Here is a 21,409-nt window from a genome sequence, read left to right as displayed (position 1 = left end):
GCACTCCCTGCTCTTGTTTCCAGTACACTGCAAAATAGGGTGCACAGGAGGAAATGCCACGTGTACACACTGCGCATGCCCAACGAGCTTTACGTTGATCCTGCTGGGTGATCCCAACTTCCGGTGAAAGAGGAGAAGTGTCTCACACGATTACTCTGACAAGGCCCATCGTTATTCACCCGTACGCAGCGGAACGGGGTTTTTGGTATCAGCCATGGCACAGTGACTTCCAGCAAGTCACTCCGTTAACCTGTTTTGGGAAACTAAGAGACGTTGCCGTAGACGCTGCGTGGACAAAGCGCAATATCGTGACAGCCACAGGTTTAAACGTTACCCCGCGACTGCCAGCTAGTTAGCTTGCTAACGACGCAGCTAGCTATACGCCACCCAGGCACCTCTAAATTAGAACCTGGTGTCTATTTCAAGATGTCAACTGCGGGGTTCAACTCTCAGAATGGGACTGGGACTGGACAGACATACGCGAATGGTGAGTAGCCTTTAAATATATGAAAAGTTGGTGTATGGCTAAGTAGAATTAGCTACTTAGCTAACGTTAACTCGCTTAGCGCAAGTAACAGGCGAATACTAGCTGCATTTATGGGATCATATGCCTGTGGCTGCTTGCTAAGTGTTAGCCGACTGGCTTGGTTAGTAACGTAAGGTAAGGGTGAGCTGTCAGGTATAGTTACGCTAGGAGAACTGCGGCTAATCTTGACCTGCGCTCCCTTGCTGCCTTAAGGCGACCAAAATAGTTGCTAACGTCAAGGTATGCTAACTATACATGTTTGGCTACAAAGCCAAACTTAGCGAGTGTTTGATACTTTTGGTTTGTCGAGGTGGCAACCAACAAGTTGGCTGAACTGGTCAATAGGCATCACAACACTATTAGGCCCACTGTTGTGGTGCCCATCTTTTCACATAGAAAGACCTACCTAGCACGATCCTATAGTCAATCCGGCTTTTTATAGTTTTTCCTTCGAGCTGCTCGGCTAGCTGGAACTTTTTCTGTCGTATTCAACTTTTATTCTTTCATGTCTCATTTTGATTTTTCTGTGTTATCGGTTATCTGTATATCTCCCATTGTGCAATACGTGTTTCAGCTGGTTAAATGACTTTGACTTGTGTTCTACATTTTCTTGTACATGTGGCACATTGGTGATGATCCAAATATCTTAGAGTAGACAATTTTCCAACCTGAACCAAATACATACTTAAATTTGAGATTAATCTTAACTTTTTGTGTTCCTAAGAAGTGAAGGCATCTGTACCCATCATATGTCTCAGCAACTTTTTTCTGTTAATCTAGAGTTGCTCTTTGGGCAGTGTTTCTAAAACAAACCATGAAAACACGGCACTGAAACTGTCACAGTATTCCTTTTTCCAAAATTGATGAGTGGAGTTTTGAAATAAAACATTAAAATATTTGAGTGATTATATTTAATTTGCTATGTGTAATTAACATTCAGTAATAGCATTGGTTAGCCTTAGGTACCATGTATTAAGACAGAATGTAAACAATAATTGTAAACTTTTCATAAGCTCACGCTTCAGGGCGTCCTTGTTACGTCCATATTATTATCACACACCCTCTTCATACCGGTCAGGACAATAGTTACTCTTGGCTGGACTGGAAAGGCTTTCCTAGTTAGTAGTTGTTTTCAGATGTTTATTCATTTAAGAAGGCAGGAAACTTGTCTGGCAGGATTTAAATTGGGAGAATGTGTTTGGGCGATGATTGCGTTACCTCACTCTTCCCCTGAAGGGTCTCTCTTTGGACCTGGAACTATCAATTTTATGGCTGGATTTGAATTCCTTCAGTGTTATCTGAAGAAGAACATTGACAGGTGCTCAGTGTTGCAAATGTCTCTCTATCATAAATGACTAGAGTAATAATATTCAAAAAGTCTTTAATGGTGCTTTGTTTTTCTTCAAACTTACTCTTGCTCTTATTTGTGATTACCCAAGAGACCCGATTCAGCATCTGGCCCACTCTGATTGGTCAGGAGCTGTAACAGATGAGGGGCTTTCTGTCTTATGACTTTCTTGGTCTCAGCAGGGACAAAGATTTGACATGGATTATGCTCCGTTGTCTATCTTTGCTCATTGAGAAGAGTTACACTCTAATCCCCATTTACTCTGCTGACTTAGCTCTGCCACCACTTATGTAGTAAAGGACTAAGTGGATTGTAGTGAAACTGTTGGGATTATGTAATCATTTAAGGTGCAACCTGCAACATATTCTTGATGCACTTGCCTACAAGTTGCTACTCTGGCCCATTTTCCCCTTCTTATTAGATAACTTAAGACCTGTTTTTAACAATATCTTGTCAAGAGTCTAATCTGTTGTTATTAAATCTTCATACAGTAAAAGTATCATCCTCAACCACTGCTGTGTTCAGTGGAGTGAGGTCAGACTTGGCCCAAGGCCCCACACTTATTGTCTAGAAGGGCAGATCATAGTGAATCACATCTAAATAAAGAGATTAGACTGTGGGCTGACAGGTCATTGGATCTGGGGTTTTTGTAATCCCATTACACTGGGGCAGTGTTGGTTTCTTTTGGCTTTGAACATAAACCTACAGTACTTTTCAGAAATGTAGTAACTCTGGTTAAGCATTGAGAAATTCTAAGCTAGAGATCTGCAAGAGGGATTTAAACTAGGCTTGTGCAAAATCGTATCGTGTGCATTTAATTGTATGAAAAACTGTCACCGATTAATATTTGCCACATATCGATTACGGCGATTAGTGTCTCGCCTCGTACTCTCACCATCACCCGCAAGCACGCACATGTGAGACCACAATAACAATAATGGTGGAAGGCAGTGGTGTTCAATTAAATGATGTGGAGCAGCATGTTCCTAACAGAGGTTCAACGTCTGTCACCATAAGCCGGAGTACGAAGAAAGCGCAACGAGGCCACAACACCGGCTACAGCTGTAGTATAGTTCCGCACATGCGTATGCATGCATTAGGTGTGAAGCGTGGAGCGTTGGATGTTGCCATAGTAACTGGATGTTTGCTCGTATCAAAGGAATGAACTCTGACTGGAGAAGCTGCCTTCGACCTTTATTAAAGGACTCCACAGTAAGATAGGAAAACATTACAACAGCGAAGTCTCCTCCAGCAGATATTGGAAAGAATTCCACTCAGCTGAGAATCCATGATACGTTTAGTCTTTGTGCTCCTCACCACCAAACCATGCGCTGGGAGAACGTAACAGGTTGATTTGCAAGGACATATATTTGAATGTGAAATTGTCCGGTTTAGTAGTTAGGTAGTTAACTTGACTGATGATTTGTCGGTATCATTTTAGAACAATGTGGCAATTTAGAGTCAAAAACATGTAAGTGCAATTGTCAACAATTAATCATCAAATTAATCGTTATTGGCTAAATGCCACAATTAATCGTGATTAATTTTTTTGCCAATATCGCCCAACCCTAATTTAAACTGCCCTTTTCTTGTCTGCATAGTAATAGAACTATTACTGCAAATATTCCTCACCAACACATTATTTACACCAGAGTAACATTTAGTATTTTTTAATAAATATGTAATCTGTAGTGTGTTTGTTTTTATCTTGTTTCCAGGTCCATCACAAAATCCAGTTGCCCTGCAGCAGCTACCAGGAGTCAACTATGGCATGACTCACCAATCACCTTACAATCCAATGCAGGCAAAAGTCCCCGTGCCCCCTGGCCCTGGACTCTACCCATCTGGGCCATACCAGCCCATTCCTCCAGTTAGTTCCTATCATCCAGGCCCACCGCCCACATCATACCCATCCGCTCCCGGCCAGCCACTGTTGTCCAGGCCTCCAATAGGAGGTCTTCCATCTCATACTCCTCCTCAGTCTGCCAGCCCCAGCCCTGGTCCTAGGCTCCCCCCTGCACAGGCCACACCCCCTCCTCCTGCCGTTTCTTCTAGTAGCTATTACCCAAACCCTCAGCAGCCCATGGCTCCAGCATGGCAGTACAACACAGCCCCCCCACCAGTGGGGGCAGCAGCCTCCATGGGCACACCTCCCCACGGCCCTGTGGCGAACCATATGAATCCAGCTGCAAGCTTATCAGGGCCACCACCTCTATCATCCGCAGCCTATAGCACCACACCAGCCGTCATCTCCCAAACCCAACCTCCAGGTCCAGGGATGCCCCCCACCTCTCTGCATGGATACAGTCAGCCAGGTAGGAACAAGAAGGCCAAACAGCCAATGTACTGTCCAAATCCACAACACTGTTAAATTTTGAAATGGAGAAACAATTACATTAAAGTGACGTAACTTTTTCCACTTGTACCAAATTAAACACCAGTGATGAAGGCAGTCCCTGGGTCATATCAATAAAATGATGAATCACCCTTTCAAGTCAATTAAATCAGACATGTGGCCTCTAATTCTTATAAGCTAATGACTGTAATACCTTAGAAATAAAATGTGTGTTTAAATATATCCCTCATTATTTCCTTCCATTCACTTTACTGTGAATATTATAACTATTTTGTGTCATTTTCTTCTTTTACTGACATTGACTACAGATATGCATATCTAGAGTGCTGATAAGTTGGAGGTGGACGTTGTCCTGTGCTCCTACGTTGAGTGTGTTGGCTGGCTGTTGCCTCTGGCTCCCTCCCAAGCACAGAGGCTCATTTACTCTTTGTACAAAGTTCAAATAAGATCTTTATTGTTTCCAGTGTAATTCTTACGTATCCACATCACACGGCTAATTGAACAAATCCAAATTTTGATTTAAGTTTATTCTGTTGACAAACTGAAGGAGTGAGGGTAAAAATAAGAACACAGAAGATTTCTGTACCCTTTAAAAGCAACAGGAAGTGGTGTTATTACACAATGTGGGCATGATAAACATTTTGGTCATTTGTGTCCACAGTGTCTGAATGATTTGTTATTTTATAAATGAACTGTGATTTGTTTTTAAGCTGGCTGAGGCTGTCATGTGAATACATTTGGTTATCTGTTTCCAGTATATCTCTTTTTCTGTGTCATGGTCAGTTAGGGTTGAACATTGCCCCATCAGGACAGTAGAGTATCTAAGTGGTATAATGGTGACAGTAAAACTTCGCTGTTTTATTATTGGGAAAATATACTGCCTTATTATAAAATGTATATTCGTCATACATTTGAATACACCTTTCAAACCCCACCTGTGAGTATTGTTTGTCTGCAGTGTATACACAAACGTGAACATACATGCTGCTTCCCTCAAGGAGTATGTTTGGGTACAGACATGTCTGAACAGACTGGTTTGCAGGGATGAATGAGTCAATGCTGTGACATTAGCTTGGCTGGGTTTGTAGTGCCACCAGCTGTTGTCACCACTTCTCATGGCATATAATCTTACATCACCTCCGTGATGTCTCACTCATGCGTTGTGTGTAATATAAGCCAACATGGCAGAGTTACTTTATATGGCACAGAAACATTAACATAATTTAAGAGGTGATAATTCTGTAAAGGGGCCCCCTGGAATTTAAATGTTTCAAGTAATCCAAACACAAGTGAACAGCTCTAAGTGAGTCAGTAGTGTGTCTTAAGTGACCACTGGCTAAAGCAAGAACAAAATACTGGGAGGTTAAACAAATAAATAAATAAAGATAAATGATTTCTGACATGCTTGGTTATTTAACCATGAGCTGCTTTTCTCTCTGTGACAATTGTTGTTTATCATTTGGTCACACTTGCTAATTGAGTAATTTTATCCTGGGAAATCAAGCAACTCCAAGAGAATAATGGGAATAATCATGCAATCACAGCTGTTGTTTCTCCAGCAGGCACTGCACCTCCACCAATCAATCCCTTGGCTCCCCACTCATACCAACCGAGCAGACCTGCCTATGGGCCTCCTCCTACAGGCCCACCGCCTACAGGGCCACCACCAACCATGAAACCCACACCACCTCCCACTGGACCCACAATGGCCAATGCCACACCCCCACCACCCAAAGCAGATGGTAAGATTTTGCACGTTGATTCTGAAAAGTGTCATTGCCCCAGTTTTTTGACCAGAAATGTGGTCTGGATGAGACCAGGAGGCCAATCACTTGAGAAGGGCTAGTATTTTAGAGTACGTTTAAGTAGGTTAGCAAAGTCACTGTTGCAGCGTTTACCCATGCTTGTTTTGTGTCAGTTTCCACATGTAACTGTACGTGCTTTTATAAGCCAACCATCTTATTCTGATCATCTTGCATTGTTTTCCTCCCTCCCCTCCTTCTTCCACATGCCAGCTCAGTGTGGGGGTGCTGTTAACAGCACTCTATCTCCCACTGAGCCCGACAGCCAGGAGGGGGATATTGAATGTCCAGGTGTGGTCAAATCTGTTATTAGCTGTTAGATGTTTATCACTGGTGTGGTGCCGTTTGTGTCCTCTCTGTGCTGTTTTTTTTCCCATCGTATCTCTGGAAGCCCTCATCGTGTTTTCATACCTCATATTGATACCACATATAGAATCTGTAGATATTGAACTTTCATATCTTCCACTTGTGTAACTTAGTATTTCTGAGTTTCAGTGCATTTCTGATAGCAAATATTTCTTGTCATCTAGTGTCGTCATATTGTCTGTGTGACAATATGAATAAACCACTTCTAAACGCCGAGGCACAAATATTTGCCTTAAACCTTCATTAGTTATTCTCTGTCTTATTCCATTTTTATAGCCTCTGGTTAGCAAGCTGCACAAGTGTCACTATAATTATTCACATCACATCTGTGTTTGCTTTGAAACAGGAGCTGTGGCTGGAAATGGTCCGCAAGCATCAAACAGCTATAATCATGTTGACAACAAAATGGGTAAGGACATTTTTCATCACATTCTCTTCACACCAACTATATCTTCATCGTTTTTGGAAAGAAAAGGAAAAAAGTATTTAAACAATTAATTTTAATTTTTTTTTAAATGGTGAAGCCATTCCTTCCATTCCATTATCATTGCAAGACTGCACGGCTGTGTGTTTGATTACTCATTTATGTTCTCTCACACAGTTGGCCTGACTCAACCTGGACCACCTGGTAGGCACTTGGGTCACTACCCTTCCCTTCCCCCTGGGTACCAGAACACCTCAGCTCCCCACGCTACCTCCCCCATGCACCCTGCGATGCAAGCCGCCACGCAGCCTTACACTCAAGCACCTCAGCCATACCAGCAGGTGAGAGGAAAGCCACGGCTCCCTGCTGATCCCGTCATGTTAGAACGCTTTGCATAAACGGGTTGTTTGCTTGTTAATCATGTACATGCAAAACCTGCTTACAGTCTGCTTCTTTTGTTATTTACTTTCCTTTTGATGCGCTATAATCACCCAAATGCTTTTGGGGTAATGTAGCCTGTTATTTCGCCTTCTCTCAGCTGCCTGGTGGTCCAGGGCCAGCCCAATTGAGCCCCTCATTGGCAGCCTTGAGCCTCAAGTCCAGCACCCCTGAAGCCCTGAGAGTTGTCAACCTCCTGCAGGAGAGGAATCTGCTGCCCCCAAGCCCAGTCCCAGCCCCGACACCCTGCCTCCCCCAGGACCTGCAGAAGGTCAACTGCAACCCAGAGTAAGCCATGGTGGACAAATGTGCTTGTGCTAATTGTGTCTTTAATCTCGTTGTTGTCCTTTACAACTGATATCGCTTTGGGTGATGTGTCAAACGCAGAATTTTGAAGTACATTATTCAATATTTAAACTCCTGTTAAAATGCTTCTGAAAAAATAAATGCTTGCTATAAAACTGACTTATTATCTATGACTGCAGGGTTTTCCGAAGTACACTGACCAGCATCCCTCAGACCCAGTCTTTGCTCAATAAAGCCAAGATGCCCCTGGGCCTGCTGCTCCACCCCTTCAAAGACCTCTCGGTAACGCCTCAATTTAATATTTGATGTGCACACTCAGTCATCAGAACATTAACATAAATAACTTTCCAAGGTCTCATGTAAACACGTCTTGCTCTTTAGTCAAGGGATTAAAAGGAACAAAGTAAACACCGATACTTAGCTACTTTGGACTTTTTCTGTACATGATAATGTTCAACCAGACTTTTCTTATGGACTAAATGTAGATTAATTGGTTACTGTTTTTTAAATGTAAAAGCCTGACTTCTAAAAAGTCATCTGCAGCCTCTTCTTCAAATTTTCTTCATTTTAGATTCCCTAGCAAAAACTGTTTTCCTTTAACTACTTTCTTCAGAATATAATCTGACTAAATACAGCTCCTGGCAAAATCTGTCACAAGGAATTAGATTGTGCTCCAGCCTTAATTGATGACACAAACCAGAGAGACAACTTGGGCAGCAACAAGAGAGTCTTTCTTGAAATGCCAGTTACAATGAGCAGTAAGCAAGAACATGAGTTTGCCTGGAGGTACATTTCTCACAAAGGTTGTTGTTGTTCTCTGTTCGCAGCAACTTCCTGTGGTGACATCCAGCACTATTGTCAGGTGTCGGTCCTGCAGAACCTATATCAACCCCTTTGTATCTTTCCTTGACCAGAGGAGGTGGAAGTGCAACCTGTGCTATCGGGTCAATGATGGTAAGAGAAGGGATGAGTGAGCTGCTGTCTGCGAGAACAATGGAGGCAGTTGATGAGAACACAAATTAATACAGCATAACTACAAAATAGTTTCCAAATGTAAAAACTGTCTAGGGAAATTCCTCCTCTGTTACATTTCATCTAGGAATAATTATCTAATACTAATAATGGCTTGTTGTGTCTGTGTAGTACCAGAGGAGTTTATGTACAACCCAGTCAGCAAATCATATGGAGAACCGCATAAAAGACCCGAAGTCCAGAACGCGACCATTGAGTTTATTGCTCCTTCAGAATACATGGTAGGTCACAGCAGCTGTTTTTTTTTTTGACTGCACACTGGCCTTGCTTTAAGTAATTTGTGTTTATTCCTGCCCCTTTCCAGCTGAGGCCACCCCAGCCTGCCGTTTACCTCTTTGTTCTGGACGTATCCCACAATGCAGTAGAGACAGGCTACCTGAATGTGTTCTGTCAGTCACTGCTGGACAACATCAATGCGTATGTACAAAACATCATTACAGGTTTTAAGAACATTTGTTTCTTTTTGTAGTCCTGTGTCCATAAATCCAGAAGTTATTGTTATTATTCTATAAAAACACCTTATTAAAAGACGTTAGGCATTAGAGACATATAGGCAGTGAATTTTAATGTACTGCCATAATGTTAATTAACATAATCCAACATGGCATCATGTCTTAGTGCAAGGTTGAAATAGGATTTGTAAATATCCATGAAAGTAGGTCACAGTCTCCCAGATGTAAGCTTTACATCAGAGTGTGCATCGATGTGTCTTAGGCTTCCTGGAGACTCACGGACAAAGGTGGGCTTCATCACATTCGACAGCACCATCCACTTCTACAACCTCCAGGAGGGACTTTCGCAGCCTCAGATGCTCATCGTGTCCGACATCGAAGGTGAGACAGCCAAGGCCAGGTTCTCATTATCACAGCTGCTGGATGTCAGCTGTCTGCGGGGATTCAGAACTTACAAATGTATAAGTGTACGGATTGTCTGGGTCTGTTAACTTGACCGTAATGTTTGAGGTTTACTGTTGTGATGGTTTTGGCAGCAGTGCCCTTCCATTCAGGTGAAACTTTAGTAACATAACTTCTAAAACATTCAGCTTAAGTAAAAGTTTAGCAAAGAAATATTTTGTTATTATTGTCCTTCTTGCACTTAATATAGTAATGATCTTTATTATTACATATGTCACAGTGTGTATTATGTGTTTAAATAATTACATTTTTTGCTCCGCAGATATCTTTTTACCAACACCAGACAGCCTTCTAGTAAACCTCAATGAATGCAAAGAGGTAAGAAATGCACTTTGATCATTCAGATGTCTATAATTAAAGACACATTTTGAGCTCAATTTTAGCTGTGCAAAAATTGACATTGATTACACTGTTTAGTCTCTGGAATGTATTACTCTACATGACCCGTATTTGTTTTCCAGCTTGTGCAGGATCTGTTGAAGAGCCTGCCGAATTTATTTGAGAAGACGATGGAGACCCAGTCAGCCCTAGGTTCAGCTCTGCAAGCAGCCTTCAAGTTATTGTCGCCTACCGGAGGGCGTATGTCTGTCTTTCAGACGCAGCTGCCTAACCTTGGTGCAGGGGCACTCCAGTCCAGAGAAGACCCCAATCAGCGAGCATCTGCCAAGGTAAGCGCTCAGATGATGAATATTCTGCTGGACCTTAAAGAGAAATATGTTGAGCATTACACAGTAAGAATAAGAGGTGGTTTTACATTCAGGTTTTGTGCTTCGGGGTCTTAATTGATGTTTTTTATGTCGTCTTTTCAGGACATCCAGCACTTATCCCCAGCAACAGACTTCTACAAGAAGCTGGCTCTGGACTGCTCCGGCCAGCAGGTGGCAGTTGACCTGTTTATGCTCAGTGCTCAGTACTGTGACCTGGCATCGCTTGGTGAGTCTAGGACTGGATAGACATGTAGGGGGAACAGAGGAAAAGAGTTTACTGGACTTCTTGTTTTAAGATGTTTGGGGATGATGATACTATAATTATAATGTAGTTTAAGTTTTTTTGGTTGTCTATATTTTGTATTTGTTATACATTTATTATAAATGCTGTTATCTTTATTACAGATTTTTTTTTCTGGAATTTAAACTAAATTTGTTTAAATTTGTGTATATCAACTCATTGTTTGTTTTCATCTCTCTGTTGTTCCTTCTCTCAGGCTGCATATCCAGGTACTCAGCAGGGAGCGTTTACTACTACCCCTCCTACCACCACCAGCACAACCCAGGCCAGGTGGAGCGCTTCCAGAAAGATCTGAAGAGATACTTAACCAGAAAGATTGGCTTTGAGGCTGTCATGAGGATACGTTGCACCAAAGGTCTGTTGACATAAAAACCTGTAAAACCTTCTGCCGAAAGACCTGAACACTAAAAGTTTGTGGTTGATATTTGAGATTAAAGACTCTCTGTTTTCTTAGAAGTAGTTGTAGAAGTCTTATCTGATGCATTCCAGTTGATTGAATCTGTCTCTCTCTGTGTGTCACTGTGCAGGACTGTCCATCCACACGTTCCACGGAAACTTCTTCGTGCGCTCCACAGACTTGTTGTCCCTCCCCAACGTCAATCCTGATGCTGGCTTTGCAGTTCAGATGTCCATCGAGGAAAACCTGGATGACATGCAGGTTGTCTCTTTCCAGGCTGCACTGCTTTACACCTCCAGCAAAGGTACACTCAGATAGGTTTATTTCCTGGAAACGAATACTTCTCTTAATGCAGTTTAAATGACTTGAGTGTTTTTTTTTTTCCTAACAGGAGAGAGGAGGATCCGTGTGCACACCTTGTGTCTTCCTGTGGTGAACTCTCTGTCAGATGTCTTTGCTGGGGCTGATGCCCAAGCCATCACTGGACTGTTGGCCTGCATGGGTATGAAGTGTACTGCACTTGTTGTTAGGACTTGCTTTAGAAGGACACCACAATGTCCCAGTTTATTTTCTAAATATGTAGTTTAAACTATAGTGTAAGAAATAAATTAATTTGTTACACACAGATTTTTCATTTTCATTTCATTGTGTAGGTGAGGCAAATTAGAGTATGGCTGTGCACCACGGAGGAGGATGAGGAGAAACACTGGATTTGCATTTGTTTAAAAACCACGTGTATGTTATAAGTTGAAGCAGTGATGTAAAATAAGGCCTTATCTGCTGGCATCAAATGTGTGTCACTCATTCTGATACTTCAATGTAACAGTTGGTCTTTTCACTGTCTTGATACTAAATCCTCGCAGGGATTCATCCACTTTGCTGTTATTAGCATTGGCAGATGGTGATGAGTGGTGACAGCTGTGGTTGCCAGGCAACCATCACATACTGAGCAGTCAGTTCTGTCCTTGCTCATCTCCCATTAACTTCAAAGACAGACACTGATACTTCTGCTGTCTTCAGAATATGTCACAGAAGAGTTTATCATTTTAATCCTACGAAGAACTTTAATTTTGTTTGTGCTCTACTTCAACCAGTCAGACATCCCAACTAAAGTTGCTTGAAAGTATGAGTATAGGTGAGTAGACGTTCTCCCTCTGATATCTATAAATGTGTCCCTCTTTGCAGCCGTGGACCGTTCAGTGACAGCCAGTCTGAGTGATGCCAGAGATGCGATGACCAACGCCGCCATTGACTCCTTGCTGTCTTACCGTCAGTCTGTGTTGACCATCCAGCAGCCCGGCCTGCTGGCCCCAGCCTGCCTCAGACTCTTCCCTCTTTATATTCTTGCCCTGCTCAAACAGGTCTTTTTTTGTTACATACTATAATGCAAATATGTAAATATCTTTCCCAGCTCTAACCACACCTGTACCTATAATTTTTAAACGTTATGACCACAGGTGACATTTTTCTAAACTCTTTTTGATCCCATTTCCTGTGTTTGTTTGTGCTTTGCAGAAAGCATTCAGGACAGGCACCAGCACCAGGCTGGATGACCGAGTGTTTGCCATGTGTCAGCTCAAGTACCAGCCGCTGGCTTACTCCACGCTAATGATCCATCCTGCTCTGTACCGTGTGGACGATCTGACCGATGAGGTGAGGAGGATGAAATTGTCCCTCAGCTCTTGTACATGACAGCTACTAAAGACAGAGCTGTCTGGGCATGTATTGCAGATGTGGCTGTGTATTGAATTTCCTTAAGGTATTTCATTGCTTTCGGGTATTTCTTTTCTCTGTAAAATTATTTCTGTAAGTCTTTCTTTCAGTTTTGGGCCCAGCCTTGTATGAAAACTAAAGTATTCTTAAAAATATTCCAGGTGTTTGTAAGTATCCCTCTGCTGCTGAGTAAATTTCTCTTTTCTTTCTTTGTGGCTCCTCAGGGAGCTTTGAACATCAGCGAGCGGACCATCCCTCAGCCCAGAATGCTGCAGCTGTCTGTGGAGAAACTCAGCAGGGATGGTGCTTTCCTCATGGATGCTGGAACTGTATGTTACCGAAATCACCTCTTATAACAAACTGAGTCAAATCTTGGCTAAAATATGATTTGATTTGGCTTTGAATGAACAGCTTCTAATATATCAAGCAACCAGTAATGAGATTTTAAGTTGAGGTCATCTGTTTTTTAATTTATATTACTATATTACTACTTTAACAGGTGATATATCTGTGGATCGGGCGAAACTGCCACCCAAACTTCCTCACACAAGTCTTGGGAGTTCCAAGCTACGCTGCCGTGCCTGAGAACCTGGTATGACACCACATGTTGTCATGTGACACCCTATGTTTGCTTCAAACCTGTTCCTGTGCCAGGAATTTTTCACAGTAAATTGTTGCGTATAGCTGTAGTTTGACTTTTTACATTTTTTTCCTCTGACAGTATCTGCTCCCAGAACTAGACACTGCAGAATCGCAGAGAACCAGAGCTTTCATCAGCTGGCTGAGGGATCAGAGGCCGTTCTACCCTTCTCTGCACGTCATCAGGTGGGCTTCAGAAAGTATTTTAGAAAGAAGCGATGATGAAGCAAGTTGCAAGGGAAGAAGGCGCTATGTTTAGAACATTGCAGCCAAAAATATATTGATTCTAAAACAAAAATTTGGATCTTGGCTAGAATCATAATCATCTTATTGGGTTTGAAAGTAAGGATGGGGGAAGGAAACATTATTATTTAAGCCTGCTTCATACTCGTTTCATGGAATTTTTTTATCGTCTATAATAAAAGTTTAGTCACCTTGCAATGGCTTTGCATGGGAAAAGTCTGCTGAGACTAGAACTGGTTTTTGTATCAGGCTCTAAACATGGGGATTGACTCATGTAGCAGCCATAAGTGACCACTCGGGGAACTGCATTTAAAGACCAACACCTGCTCACTCTAGCACCTTTTTTTCTCCCTTCCTTCTCCTCACTTCCTCAGGGATGAGAGCCAGCTGAAACCCACCTTTATGCAGAACATGATCGAGGATCGGACGGAGTCGGCCCTATCGTACTACGAGTTTCTCCTCCACCTCCAACAGCAAATCTCCAAATAATCTTAAGTGGAACTGTGGGAATGATTGAACAGTAGAGCAAGGATGTGCATCAGTGTGTGTGTGCGTATATATGTATATGAGATGCGTGTGTGTGTGAAACCTGCAAGAGGCACACTAAAGGATGCTTCTTGCTCCGTCTCCAGCTGTGGTTCCACCATATCTCCTGAGCTGAACTGACACAAAGGCATCAGCCAAATGAAATTATGTGACAGATGGAGCGAGGACGTGACAGAGAAATGAGTCTGATGCTTATTTGGCACTTCTTCTTTTTTTTTTTTTTTTTAAACCAAGCTGAAGTGACGTATCGGAAGGAGGAAAAAAAAAGCAAGAAATCTGTGATGATTAGTACGTCATTAATCGATGAATCAGTGTTTATTCTTATAGAACAATGCTGTCTAACCAAGGTATCGTTCAGATACAGTACAGGCAAACATGTGTGAAGTGTTTTCAGAAAGCACAGTCTTTACTAATACAAGTCAAACATGTATGTAAGCTTATGTCTAGATGTGTGAGGAAGGTTATCGCTCCAAGACTGTTTATAGGCGTCACCTGGAGGCTTTGTATACACCTGAGCTCTAACTACATTTGAGGGATGAGGCGTTTGCTTTTTATTTGACAGTCATTATAATTGTGTGTTGAACAAATCTGTGTTGTTAAAGGCTGAATTAAAAAAAAAATGTTTAGAGGCGGATCAACCTCACTGTCCTCGCTGCCTTGAATGTGTGGATTTGGCAGTGGAAAGTTGTTTCCGTTGGTCATCTTCTCCTCTTTCTGGACATTCAGAACACCTCTGATGACATCGCCATTTGTTTTTCTTCCTGATTCTGTTTAATTTATGAGACTCCCACTCTGATTAAATTCTATGATTGCCTTGTATGGGAACTCACTTTTTATTATTAAACCTCTGTTTAAATACAGACTCTATATATATGAAATATTTTAATATAATAGGATATGGGAAATTCTTTAACACAGACATAACAAAGCCATTGTGATCTTTTAATCATGCTTATTGATACTTGTATATTGAACAGACTGCATTATATAAAGGTTCTGAAATGCTGACGATTTTAGTATAAACAATAAGATGAAATGAAATGACGCTAAGAAAAATAAAATGTTTGGGACTTTTTAAATGTAGTTTGTCTCCTGGTGGTTGAACAGTGAAGCAACGAAACAGAATATGGACCAATATTTTCAATTTTTTCTCTCGAGTGAGTTTGAATTGAGACATTTCTTTGATTTGGTCTGATTTCATACAGTTTGTAATCTATGTATTATACAAGCAGAAATGTATTTAGGAACAGAAAATTATGTTTTGGTCTTCATGCACAAGACTGTCTTTCATAAAAACCTGATGAAAATAAAAATACACTTTGTTTTTCTATGGAGCTAGTTGCAGGGTTGTGGATAAGAGTCATCATGATTCCGACACCTTTGGACCTGGCAAAATAATATTGTAGCACAGGTGACATGTAGATATCTAGAATAAGAGGAAAATGTCAGTGTACAGCTACAATGGTGTGATATCCCAGGTTACCACATTAACAACATAAATAATAAGGTTCAGACCCAAACTTTTGACTTTTATGTGTTTTTATGAGTTTGGTTGCTGGGCAACCAAACTAATTAAAGAACAGGCCAGCTCTTCCCTGCGAGGCAGCGTTCAGGCCTGAAAAACCCGAAAAACCACTTTTACTTTGTCAACCTATTATGACGTCATCTTTATGCGCCGGTAGGCTTGTGGTTGTTCATTCCGTCATGTATACCGTTTAAGCCCGGTGATCTCAGGCGTCTGTGCCGTGTGTTCTGAGCTGGTGGGTCGCAGGTTTCACGGGCTGTGGACAAACGGTGTATTTTTTTTTTCTTCCTCTCTCCCTCGTGTGTGTGAGTATGGAGTCCGGCGAGGCCAGCGAGGAGAAGGCGGGCGGCTCTCTGTCGGCGGCGCAGCGTAGAGCGGAGATCCGGAGGAGAAAGCTGCTCATGAATTCAGAGGATCGGATGAAGAGGATTGTGGGCTATGCTAAAAACGAGTCTGAAAACAACGGTATGTATTAATAACAGCTTCAGGTCACATTGATGCATAGTGTCGTGACTTACACCTGCTCCACCTCGTTCTGCTATAAGCTCATTACCAGAATCCATAAAGGATTATTTATTTCAACACTCATGTTCAGTACACAAGTGATTAATATCAGTAGAAGTGGTTCAGATTGGGATTTAATCCAATGTACACATCAATATAGAGACTCTTCCTCTTCAGAGAGCTGAGACAATAGACTGTCCCCAAAGAGGAATGTGTCCATCAGTACACCATATATAAACAAAACCAACAGATAATACTACATATAAGGAATAAATACTAAATTCTAAAGCTTATATAAAACAACAGCCAAACATTAACACAGATAAAAGATCCCCTTCATCCTGCTTCAGTCTTTTATGTAACGCTCATCATCAGCTGACTCATCCTGTGCCTCCCTGCCTTATTTGATTTCATCTCTTCTGGGAATCAGACTCTTAGTTTGACACAGCAATTTTAGAATTTTATTTTGAGCCTTTTTCTCCAGTTATCCGCCAAAATGATAAAAAATAATAATCTGAACATGATCACCGGTCCTCCTGACCATTATTTGAACGTCTGGAGTATAGTGTGTTGATAAGCCTGCACCTTCACTGTGTCGAAGGGTTTTAATACTGAATAGTGAGCCTGACTTCCCCTCTGTTACATTACAGACTGTAATTGATATTTTCTCATCCTTGTCGGCTGTGTCAAGCTGGTGAATTTATGAAATAAATATTGAAAAACAGCCCAAACAAAAATCAGATGTATAATTTCTGCACTCCCTCTGATTAGTCCAGCTATAAAATGTTAAAACGATGAAAGCTGTAGATGCTTCCAGCATATGATTCCACTGTGGTGATCTTTTCCTCACAGGAGCGTCCCGCCGTCCCACAGAGCCCCGCTTCCACCTCGATCTCGACAGGACGGAGCCGTGGTCCTCGTCCTCATCTTCCCCGAGACAGTCTCCCTTCCTGCCAGAATCTTCAGGGCTCGGCAGTCACTCCCACACCCCGGAGCGGAGGGGCTCCCCGCTGCCAGACTGCAGCGAGCCCCCTGGAAGTTCCCTGGAAGACGAGATCGTAGGAATCCGACAAAGGCCGAGAGGGGAGCGGGCTTCAGATGACCTCAGCGGCTCTCCGCGTAGAGGCATCCAAAAGTATCTGTCTCGTTTCGATGATGCCATGAAACTTCGGGGGCAGCTTGCCAATGAGAAGCCGGTCCAGGATGGAGGATCTGACTCGGAGGAGTTTGATCCCTTGAGGGTGTTCCGGCTCATCGGCAGCATCCTGCTCGCTGTGTTTGTCAGGGTCTTTGTCTGCAAGTATCTGGTGAGCCCTTCTTCTTTTTTTGAGTAAATGCAAGTTTATATTTGGAACAAAATATTAATTTTGCATTCATGCTGTTTTCTTTGTAGTCCATATTTGCTCCATTTCTGACTCTTGAGCTGGCCTACATGGGACTGTCTAAATACTTTCCAAAGGTGGGTTTGTACTTGATATTCTGCTCTGTTCACCTCCAGGCAGGGCAAAGGTTAGCTTATCATTGCTGTGACCCTTTGTTGTATTAATATTTTGTCTCGTACTCGTGTGTCTCCAGGTAGAGAAGAAGACCCAGACCACTGTGCTAACCGCTGCCCTGTTGCTGTCTGGCATACCTGCTGAGGTCATTAACCGCTCCATGGACACCTACAGGAGGATGGGCGACGTCTTCGCCGACCTCTGTGTCTACTTTTTCACCTTCATCCTCTCACACGAGATCCTGCTTCTCACTGGCTCCGAGACGCCCTGATGGACAAGGAGGAGGAGGAGGAGGAGGACCTCAGTAACCTGCCTCCCCTTCTCTCTTTGTCTCCCCTCCTTTTCCTCTGTCCCTCATAGCAACAAGGCATGCTCCTCATTTGCGCCGCCTGGTGCGTGTTTGTTGTTGACAGCGCGGAATCCCTGCTGCCTTATGATCAGGGCTGCATGCCGCCTGCAGGAGTGCTCATTAGTTCAGCTCTTCAGGCTTCCACTGCTACCACAGAGTGCAGAGTTTGATACAGATCACCTCTGAAAAGAAGCTAAGTCATATTTGTTTAAATTTGGTGCATCCTGGGAAACAGTACAGATGACTTGATATTGTTTTACACTCAGACTCCATTTAACTTCACCTAAACGGGAAACACTGGAGTCTATTCGATGGCTGGGTGATACTTCTGAAGCCTCTGAAAAGTGATATTAATTCTTAACCACACATCCAGCATTAAAAGACAGATGTTCATTCGCTGGCAAGCGTGTGATGTATTTAACCTAGTAATAGCTGGACCATTTAAAGGACCAGTATGTAGGATTTAGTGCAATCTGTGAGCAGAAATTAACACAGTATTCCATTGTTTAATCACCTCAGACTAGACTAGTTTACATCAGCTTAGAATGAGTTCATTATGTATGCGTAGTTTACAGGTCTTCTTACTGTTAGCATGTTTATATTATGGGGGGGGCGTAGATGCTTAGAGGGAAGTTGTTGCAACATGCAGCCTCTCTAATGGATCGTACACACTGGTCCTTTAAGACTGTATCCAGAGAAGCCTTGCCCTGTGTGTGCTGGACTGAGCCCTGTGTGGTAAATTTATTCTACATAGCTAAATTATCACCCAGCCTAGTACCCTCCTTTTGGTGTGTTTCAACTGCAGGAACTGATGCAAAGTGCCCCCCGGACAGAGCCTTGACTCACATTCTCGATTGTTTACATCAGTGGTTAACTGAAACAAAGCTCTGATGCTGAGTTTAACTACCGTAGTTAACGCCGAGCCTCACGCTGGTGTTTTTTTTTTTTTTTTTTTTTTTAGTATCTGTGGAAATGGCTCCTGCAGCTGAAACACACACACACACTCTGAGCTAATACAGAACAAAGAGCGCCAGATCTGCAGACAAACTGATGAAGGCTGCTGCAGACATCTGCAGGCCGTCAGACTGGTACACAACACTATGATTATCTATGTGTCATATTAGTCAGCCCTGTAGTGTGACAGGCAGGGTTATATTCAAAACCTGGAACACTGAAATGTAAGAGAGAGAAGGGGCTTTGAATGTTATTGATCTGTTATGATTGACAGCTGATGAAGGAATTAAGCAGGAAGCCTAACACAGAGTTACATAAGAAGTGACAGAAGCAGCTGGTTTCTATTTCCACGTATCACCCTCCGCTGACTGATTGCATGTGTCTCCACCTCAAGCTACTACAGGAATCACTGCAGGTGTGTGATAAATCGTAATCCATCGGGAAGGTCGAACAAAAGCAGCTTCCCGTAAAATCCATTTTTGAGCTTTCAGACTTTATTCTCAGGTTAACTCTCTTAATTCTGTGATAAAATCTCAGGTTGTGTTCACACCTGCACACACAGAACAGAAGGCATATAGATGAGGTCACAACCTGATCGGACAGCTTTGACGATCTATATATTGCGACTTAAGTTCCACCTCCACGCTTCAGTCGAACTGTCTGGCCCTGGAGGCCCTTTGCACATGCAGAAGGTTTCTGGTAGTAGAATCAATGAAAGCGATAATGGAACCAAACCTGCCAAGCGTGTGAACACACCCTCAGAAATCTAACATCTGTGGTCCCTCTCCCTTTGACAGAAACAGTTAGGAGCTTCAGCGGGACACAGAGCGACAACACAGCTGCCACAATATGGAAAGAGGCAAAGTCGGCCATCTTTTAAAGAGGCTAACTGTTGGAGAAACAATCATGTGATCAATCTGGAATTGCAGGTTAATAAATACATGAAAAAAATGAGATTAAGAGCTTTGAACACAGCCTTAATATCTTTGATAGCGTTAGTACAGGAGGCCATAGAGGACAAAATGACTCTGGATACATGAGTATAAGTAGACATGGCGCTCCAGCCTTTGTTAGTGAGTACTTAAGAATTATGTTTTTTTTCAATGGATTTCTCATCCTTCAGCCAAACCTGTTTATATAGTGTGACAGTAGTCCAGTGAATTCTCTCCTTTAATTGGTGGATTTGAACAATTTGTGTCTTTGTCGTGATTTTCTGTTGTCATCCAGTATTCTGAAAGGGTCCAACTACATTTTGAACACGAAGAAGCATTTAGTCTTTGAATGTGGAGTGTATTATTTTGCACGGCTGTGAACTTTAAGACTCAGTAAATGTCATACGCCATGAGAATGTTGTACTGGAAACAAACTGCAGTTGTGTGTGTGTGTGTGTGTGTGTGTGTGAGAGGCAGTGGTGGGCGTTTGTGTGCTTCTTTGTGTTAAGTAATTTTGGTGACGTGCCCTGCTTTGCTTCGATCAAACCTCATTTTATCATATACAGTATACTCTACTTCTGTGCTGTCATTGCTTCATATTGTTCAATTTTATCCAAATTAATTTATTAATGTGAATGTTTTGTTTCATGTAAATGAATTGCTGTGGTTTATCCTACGACTTGTCTGACCTACTTGATTGTTTTTGATAACATTTACAGAACAAATGTTTTTAATGGGTCTTACAGTAACATAACTAGTGTTGGCTCGATAGTCTGCTTCAAAACGTAAACAGGAATTAATAACTGAACAATTCATACCAAATAAATACTACTTGTGTGACATACCTGTGACTTTTTCTCTCACTTTGCTGTCATTTGCTAGGCCATATTCTTTTTTTACCGTGGTTACTTATATTTTGTTTTTACTATAATTACTACTTTATCTTATCTTTATCATTGATAACTTTTACAATGTGTTTCTTTTGTTTAGCTTAAATGCCACTGGTTAAAAAAAATTAAAATGATATAAAACTAGAAAAGGGCATTTCCTAAAGAAAATGCAAGTTTGATTACTGCAGCTGAAGCATTGCTTTGAATGCTGATGTGAAGGATTTCTCTGAATTTCTGGAGAATCAGAGCAATTCAGAGCTTCAGAAAACCATGGTAACAGCAGAGGAGACCTCAAAACTCAACTTTGAGAGCCTGGCGTGCGGAAACGATTCGGAATTAGAAAACTCTGAATACAAGTTTGATAGAGCAGCATCTAATGAGCGTTTTAAGACTAAACTGGAGTCTGTAGCTTGAAATTTGTAGGAGGAGATACATTTGGCAGATGACCCTCGTCGAAGGGCTCTCTCATAGACTCCCATGTTATAAATGACACCGAAATTGCTTAATATTTGAAAAAAACTGAAGTTAACCCGGAATGTCCTCTGTGAGGTGAACATTTTGATAGTTGAATGGCTGAAATCGGTCAATGTATGCTGAAGATACGCTGCGCCAAAAAATGTACGGAAGAATAAGAAGAAGAAAGAGGGTGAAGAACAATAGTTTGATTGCCTAGCAACGGCATAAACTAATAAGAAAGAAAG

General features: G+C 42.0%; 2 protein-coding genes across 4 annotated transcripts; both read left to right on the top strand.

Annotated features, from left to right (window-relative positions):
• Positions 1–111: 111 nt before the first annotated feature.
• On the top strand, positions 112–15,137 carry sec24a (SEC24 homolog A, COPII coat complex component). 2 transcript variants are annotated; one of them, XM_028421441.1, is made up of 23 exons: positions 112–487; positions 3,593–4,189; positions 5,793–5,972; positions 6,745–6,807; positions 7,000–7,163; positions 7,361–7,548; positions 7,746–7,848; positions 8,394–8,520; positions 8,710–8,819; positions 8,903–9,015; positions 9,313–9,431; positions 9,775–9,830; positions 9,974–10,180; positions 10,322–10,445; positions 10,717–10,875; positions 11,048–11,221; positions 11,309–11,419; positions 12,103–12,278; positions 12,433–12,570; positions 12,855–12,959; positions 13,130–13,222; positions 13,352–13,455; positions 13,887–15,137. In XM_028421441.1, exons 1-23 carry the CDS (start codon positions 427–429, stop codon positions 13,999–14,001), a joined length of 3,387 nt encoding a protein of 1,128 aa, XP_028277242.1. In that variant the 5' UTR covers positions 112–426; the 3' UTR covers positions 14,002–15,137. The 2 variants fall into 2 exon arrangements, with proteins under 2 accessions (XP_028277242.1, XP_028277241.1); XM_028421440.1 differs by having other exon boundaries at positions 5,790–5,972.
• Positions 15,138–15,742: 605 nt separating this feature from the next.
• Positions 15,743–20,658, top strand: camlg (calcium modulating ligand). Of its 2 annotated transcripts, XR_003671759.1 has the most exons (5): positions 15,743–16,048; positions 16,940–17,394; positions 17,481–17,546; positions 17,663–19,585; positions 19,684–20,658. XR_003671759.1 is itself a non-coding variant. In XM_028422374.1 (4 exons), exons 1-4 carry the CDS (start codon positions 15,895–15,897, stop codon positions 17,852–17,854), a joined length of 867 nt encoding a protein of 288 aa, XP_028278175.1. In that variant the 5' UTR covers positions 15,743–15,894; the 3' UTR covers positions 17,855–20,658. The 2 variants fall into 2 exon arrangements, 1 of the variants encoding a protein (XP_028278175.1); XM_028422374.1 differs by having other exon boundaries at positions 17,663–20,658.
• Positions 20,659–21,409: the final 751 nt, after the last annotated feature.

The sequence above is a fragment of the Parambassis ranga genome, chromosome 14 (genome assembly GCF_900634625.1).
Source record: "Parambassis ranga chromosome 14, fParRan2.1, whole genome shotgun sequence".
In the NCBI taxonomy this organism is placed as follows: Eukaryota; Metazoa; Chordata; class Actinopteri; family Ambassidae; genus Parambassis; species Parambassis ranga.
Note: the sequence above shows the minus strand (reverse complement) of the source record. Positions and strands in the feature narration are given on the sequence as shown.

Coding starts and splice junctions, on each gene's coding strand:
- sec24a (XM_028421440.1), top strand. CDS start 427: ATGTCAACTGCGGGGTTCAACTCTCAGAATGGGACTGGGACTGGACAG. Junction 11,222..11,308: donor GCTTTACACCTCCAGCAAAG/GTACACTCAGAT, acceptor TTTTCCTAACAG/GAGAGAGGAGGATCCGTGTG. Junction 12,960..13,129: donor TCCTCATGGATGCTGGAACT/GTATGTTACCGA, acceptor CTACTTTAACAG/GTGATATATCTGTGGATCGG.
- camlg (XM_028422374.1), top strand. CDS start 15,895: ATGGAGTCCGGCGAGGCCAGCGAGGAGAAGGCGGGCGGCTCTCTGTCG. Junction 16,049..16,939: donor AAACGAGTCTGAAAACAACG/GTATGTATTAAT, acceptor TTTTCCTCACAG/GAGCGTCCCGCCGTCCCACA. Junction 17,547..17,662: donor TGTCTAAATACTTTCCAAAG/GTGGGTTTGTAC, acceptor GTGTGTCTCCAG/GTAGAGAAGAAGACCCAGAC.